This window comes from Myotis brandtii, unplaced genomic scaffold, assembly GCF_000412655.1.
Source record: "Myotis brandtii unplaced genomic scaffold, ASM41265v1 scaffold154, whole genome shotgun sequence".
Lineage (NCBI taxonomy): Eukaryota > Metazoa > Chordata > Mammalia > Chiroptera > Vespertilionidae > Myotis > Myotis brandtii.
In genome coordinates, this window is record NW_005355584.1 from 8,209,185 (window position 1) to 8,215,707 (window position 6,523).

General features: G+C 56.1%; 1 protein-coding gene across 1 annotated transcript in view; it reads left to right on the forward strand.

The window, feature by feature from the left end:
* The window catches only part of SALL3 (spalt-like transcription factor 3), an 8,583-nt gene that overhangs the window by 1,049 nt on the left and 1,011 nt on the right, over positions 1-6,523 (forward strand). The window contains exons 2-3 of the mRNA XM_014535960.1: positions 1-2,577; positions 4,569-6,512. The exon at positions 1-2,577 is cut by the window's left edge and continues 926 nt beyond it. Of these exons, the coding sequence (XP_014391446.1) occupies positions 1-2,577; positions 4,569-5,000 (3,009 nt within the window). The 3' untranslated portion in view covers positions 5,001-6,512. The remainder of the gene's footprint in view (positions 2,578-4,568; positions 6,513-6,523) is intronic.

Consider the following 6,523-nt stretch of genomic DNA (forward strand, 5'->3'; position numbering starts at 1 on the left):
GCATCCTCCAGCGTGGCCTCTGCCTGCGCTGCCCCAGCCTCGGTGGCCAGTGCCTCCAGCAGCACCTCGCAGCCACAGAAAGCTCCCACGCCGCCCACCCTGGGGCCCAGCACATTGCTCAGCTCGGCGCCCAGCCTGCCAAACCCTCTTCTACCTCAGACCTCCGCCAGCAGCGTCATCTTCCCCAACCCGCTGGTCAGCATCGCGGCCACGGCCAACGCGCTGGACCCCCTGTCGGCCCTCATGAAGCATCGCAAGGGCAAGCCCCCCAACGTGTCGGTGTTCGAGCCCAAGGCCAGCGCCGAGGACCCGTTCTTCAAGCACAAGTGCAGGTTCTGTGCCAAGGTGTTCGGGAGTGACAGCGCTCTGCAGATCCACCTGCGCTCCCACACGGGCGAGCGGCCCTTCAAGTGCAACATCTGCGGCAACCGCTTCTCCACCAAGGGCAACCTGAAGGTGCACTTCCAGAGGCACAAGGAGAAGTACCCCCACATCCAGATGAACCCCTACCCCGTGCCCGAGTACCTGGACAATGTGCCCACCTGCTCCGGGATTCCCTATGGCATGTCACTGCCCCCAGAAAAGCCAGTCACCACCTGGCTAGACAGTAAGCCCGTGCTGCCTACGGTGCCCACGTCGGTGGGGCTGCAGCTGCCGCCTACCATCCCAGGTGTTGGCAGCTACGCCGACTCCCCCAGCCTCACCCCTGCAAGCCGCTCCCCACAGCGGCCCTCGCCTGCGTCCAGCGAATGCCCCTCTCTGTCCCCCGGCCTCAATACCTCTGAGTCGGGTGCCCCAGTGACCGCCGAGTCCCCACAGCCTGTGCTCAGTGGGTCCTCTCTGACCAAAACCGAGCCTGTGAGCCTGCCTTGTGCAAATGCCAGGGTGGGGGACATCCCTTCCAGCGGGCAGGTCTCGGCCACATCCACATCGGCCGCCACCACCCTCACGGACAACAGCATCTCCACTGGCCTCTGCAGCCCGGTCCTCGTGGCCAGCTCTGACCAGTTCAAGGCCAAGTTTCCCTTCGGAGGGCTGCTCGACTCCATGCAGACGTCGGAGACGTCCAAGTTGCAGCAGCTGGTGGAGAACATCGACAAGAAGATGACCGACCCCAACCAGTGCGTCATCTGCCATCGGGTGCTGAGCTGCCAGAGCGCCCTCAAGATGCACTACCGCACACACACCGGGGAGCGGCCCTTCAAGTGCAAGATCTGCGGGCGCGCCTTCACCACCAAGGGCAACCTGAAGACACACTTCGGGGTGCACCGGGCGAAGCCGCCGCTGCGCGTGCAGCACTCCTGCCCCATCTGCCAGAAGAAGTTCACCAACGCCGTGGTCCTGCAGCAGCACATCCGCATGCACATGGGCGGGCAGATCCCCAACACGCTGCTGCCCGAGGGCCTGCAGGACGCCATGGACGCCGAGCTTCCCTACGACGACAAGGCTGCCGAGGTCCTGAGCAGCTTCGAGGACGACGTGGATGAGAACTCCATGGAGGAGGACGTGGAGCTGAAGGACGCAGCCAGCGACCCGTCCAAGCCGCTGCTGCCCTACTCGGGCTCCTGCCCGCCCTCGCCCCCGTCTGTCATCTCCAGCATTGCCGCGCTGGAGAACCAGATGAAGATGATGGACTCTGTCATGAGCTGCCCGCAGCTGACTGCCTTGAAGGCCATGGAGAACGGGTCCGGGGACAGCGACCGCCTCAGCAATGACTCCTCGTCCGCAGTGGGCGACTTGGAGAGCCGCAGTGCGGGCAGCCCGGCCCTGTCCGAATCGTCGTCCTCCATGCAGGCCCTGTCCCCAGTCCACAGCCACAGCGAGAGCCTGCCCTCCAAGTCCCCAGGCCTCAGCAACCATGAGGAGCCACAGGACATTCCGCTAAAGACGGAAAGGCCGGACAGTCCACCCCCTGCCCCCGAAAATGGAGGCGCGCTGGACCTGACGTCCGCCCCCCCTGGCCGGCTGGCCATCAAGGAGGAGGCCCCCTTTAGCCTGCTGTTCCTGAGCAGAGATCGGGGTAAGTGTGAGCGCACCATGTGTCGTGTCTGTGGCAAGCCTTTTGCTTGCAGGAGTGCGTTGCAAATCCACCACCGCAGCCACACTAAGGAGCGCCCATTCATCTGCGCGGTCTGCGGGCGCGGGTGCTCCACTATGGGTAATTTAAAACAGCACTTACTGACCCACAAATTGAAAGAGCTGCCTTCTCCGTTATTTGACCCCAACTTTGCTCTAGGTCCCAGCCAAAGCGCGCCTAGCCTGGTCACCGGCTCCGCGCCTGCCATGATCAAAATGGAGGTGAATGGGCACAGCAAAGCCATCACGCTGGGTGAGGGCCCACCACTGCCGGCCGCCGTCCAGGTGCCCACCGGGCCGCAGGCGGTGATGAGCCCCGGCCTTGCGCCCATGCTGGCCCCCCCGCCACGCCGGACACCCAAGCAGCACAACTGCCAGTCGTGTGGGAAGACCTTCTCCTCCGCCAGCGCCCTGCAGATCCACGAGCGCACCCACACCGGGGAGAAGCCGTTTGGCTGCACCATCTGCGGGAGAGCCTTCACCACCAAGGGCAACCTCAAGGTGAGGGAACAGGCTGGGGTCCCCCTGAGCCCTGGGGTCACCAGGGATGCCCTCCACTCCCAGAGGTGTGGCAGGTGGGGCTGCCGTTGGCCACGGGGAGGCGCTGCTGGAGAGCCCACGCAAAACAATATGTGAGCGCCTGTGGTGTGTGCACACATGCAGAGTGTGAGTGTGGGTGGGTGTGTGCATGTGTGGGTGGCTGTGCACGTGTGGGTCAGGGTGTGCATGTATATGCACGAGTATGCAGTGTGTGTACACATCTGTAGTGTGTGCCTTGCATGTATATAATGTGTATGTGGGAGAGTGCATGTGTGTAGTGTGCACATGTATAGTATGTGTGTACTGTGTGGTGTCTGCATGTGTGCGTGTGCCGTCTGCATACGTGTGTGTGCCATGCGTGCACTCAGGTGCACATGCTCACAGTTATGGATGTGTGCATGCTGTTCGACTGTAGAGCATCTCCCCTCCCCTTGGGGGCTCGTGCAGCCTCTGCAGCGTGGCAGCCTGTTGGGGTGATGGACACCTGTATCAGGTGGGCAGGCCCAGGCCCCAGCTGTCTAGAATCTTGTGGAACGCTGATGGCAAGACAAGCTGGGCTTTAAACATCTCCCCGTGATACAATTGATGCACTTCCTGCCCCAGGCCAGAAGCTGGTCCTGTTGTTTGTCCTGTGGCTGCTGAGGGGGCCGTGGTCATTTGGTGAGAAGTGCCTAGCCCAAGGCCAGAGCAAAGAGCTGGTGCTGTGTGCATAGCTCAGTTCCAGCCTTTCGTCCTCGTTCCCCAGGAAGTAGTGTGTGGCAGGCACTAGGTGACACGTGCGGCCAGTGTCCCACTCTCAGCTAAATGTGCTGCCCTCCGGCCATGCCAGGCACCTGCTGGGGTCTTGGTGACCTCTTCAGAGACTGAAAAGGTTAATTCCTGTGGCTTCTACTTACTGAGGTCTCTGCTGACCAGAAATGCCCAGGATGCTTCCTCTGTGTTTGGGAGGGAGGCAGGGTGGAGCCAAGAGTTTCACATATGAGAAGACTTAATGGGGCAGGGAGAGGCCCCCTATGCCAGGCTCAGGAGCCAAGAGGCCCTGAGCTTTGGAACATCCTCTGGGGGTCTTCATCTCACACCTTGGAGAGGGGAAGGTGTTCTATCAAGTTCGTCAAGTGGAAGAAACATTAACCCCTAGAGTGCCGGGGAGCGCAGTCGCGCTCCTCCTGTCTTTCGCCAAAAGTGCTGGGAGCGCTATCGCGCTCCTCCTGCAGTGTCACTATTAGATGCTAGTAGTTCACTCTTTACTGACAGATGGCACCTAAGTGCAGATTACTTATATATCAAAGATGAAAACAAATGTAGTAAAGGTTTCCTTAAGTTTTTGAATATGTAACTTCATTTACTTGCGATTCATCATTTTTTTCCTAAACTGCTGTAAAATCAGCAAAAATGCCTTGGCAATTTTAGCATAGTTCCTAGGATATGGTTTGCACTCAAAGGGTTAATGCATTGGCTGGTTTTGCTTTTTGTATTGAATAAAAATAAATCATATCCTATATAATAAAAGGCTAATATGCAAATCGACTGGCGAAACAACCAGTCGCTATGACGCGCACTGACCACAGGCGGAGCGCTGCTCAGCCAGAAGCCGGGCTCACGGCTGGTGAGCGCAGTGGCAGTGGCAGGAGCCTCTCCTGCCTCCGTAGCAACGCTAAGGATGTCCGACTGACGGCTCCTGGCCTGTGAGAGGGCGCAGGCCGGGCTGAGGGAAACCGCCCACTCCCCCACACCCTGGGTGCACGAATTTCGTGAACCGGGCCTCTAGTTGAAGCATAAGATGCTCAGAAAAGTTTGCTTCCTATGGACTGGCTGACTAGTAGGATGAGAACGGAAATGGAAACAAGTTCTGAGTGAGTCGCGCATGTGTGGATGGCAGTGGGGCGCATGCATCCACAGGCACACTGCCTCGTGCCGCTTGCTCACTGATTGTCGCCCTGTCTCCCACGCAGGTGCACATGGGCACACACATGTGGAACAACGCCCCTGCGAGGCGGGGCCGCCGCCTGTCGGTGGAAAACCCCATGGCTCTGCTGGGGGGCGATGCCCTGAAGTTCTCGGAAATGTTTCAGAAGGACCTGGCAGCGCGTGCCATGAACGTGGACCCCAGTTTCTGGAATCAGTATGCGGCGGCCATCACCAACGGTCTGGCCATGAAGAACAACGAGATTTCCGTCATCCAGAACGGGGGCATCCCCCAGCTCCCGGTGAGTCTGGGGGGGAGCGCCATGCCCCCTGTGGGCTCCCTGGCTGCCGGCATGGACAAGGCTCGCACGGGCAGCAGCCCACCCATGGTGGGCCTGGACAAAGCCAGCTCCGACACGGGGGCCAGCCGGCCGTTCACGAGGTTTATCGAGGACAACAAGGAGATCGGGATTAACTAGCCTGTGCCAGGCAGCTCATCTGCCGTTCTGTCCCTCCTACACACTGTGATGTGTGACCGTCAGGTACACACCTGCCGTACCCGGGTTCTCCTTAAAATTGTCCCCATGGCAGAAAATTCGTTAGCTGTGTGGCTGCTGGAAGGTCGTCTCGTAAGCGCTGCATGGTCCTTTCTCAGTGAGCTTGACTGTTCTTGAGAATTCTTCAACCTTTTAAATAAACATAAATCAAAAGTCCCTGGAAAACCGCCTTGGGAACAGAAAGGGCTCCGAGCACATCCGCTTCGTTTCTCCTGAAACCTAATAATCCCGGGAGGGAACCGGGGGGTCCCCTGCGGTGTTCCAGCGACGCTCATTCAACATAGACATTGAACTCCGTTTTTAGAACTCTTATCCTAAAGACGTGGTCCCGTCCTCCCAACATCGTGTCTTATGACTGTACCTTTGTCTGTAGTATTTATAATGTTACGATTATGCGGGTAACAGACATGCAGCCCCAACTTGAAAGGTAGCTTTCGTACTGCAGAATACATCTGGCAGTGTGATTTTTTTTTTTTTTTTGAAAGCAAGATTTGTTTTACTATAAATAAGTGGGTTATTTCAATGCAGGCAACATTGTGAAGTTCCACTGGGAAAGATAGCATGCTTTTTTGTGTGCAAGTACCTGTCAGTAACAAGCCTTTTTTATTTTTATTTAAATGTTTGTAGCTGCTATGTGGACAGTTGTTCTCTAGTGTGGTCTGTGGCCCAGCGACTGGGAACCAGTTACAGACGAGCGTCACCGTAAATTATTCACAACATTATAAACCGTTGTGAGTAAATATTTCACGTATCAAATCTGTACAATAAAGAGGTAATGTTTGTATAATGTGGTTGCAAACTCTTAATTTATACTGTTGCACTTTTAGTATTTTGTATTAGGGAGGTTTGTCTATAATTTGAAGATTTAAAAAGATGTAAAGTATTTTATAAATAGTACTTTGATTTAAGGAAAATGGGGGGGAAAAAACTTATTGTTTCTTGTTTTAAGGTCAGACAACATGAGAAATCAATGCTACTTAAAACAGAAAAGCCACCCGGACCTCTCAGTTCCGCAGTAATATAGGGCCTGCCATTTCTTCAGTTAAAATGACTTACTTAACTTTTCTACAAAGCGCATTTAAGAACTTGACCCCCTCTAACGAAACTTTGATGAATTCATCTTAGGAAGGGACAACCGAGGGAGCCAGGAGCTAAGAGGAGGCTGTGTAGGTACAATCTTACTGTTGTCTCTATCTCTGTCTTACACACCCACAAGGGAGCCCTGCCTGCCGTGAGCACTGGTCCTCGTGTCCGTAAACTGGGGAGAAATACCTGTCTGGCAGGATAATCAGTCATAACTGGGAAATTCGCTCCATTCCTGGTGGATTTGTTACCTCCTCAGATGAAAACAAAGCACAATGTCATCCGATGACTCAGAACACCAGTTTAAGCTGGTGACTTCCTTGCCTGAGTGAGGACCCGCCCTGCAGCCAGGTGGGTGGGTG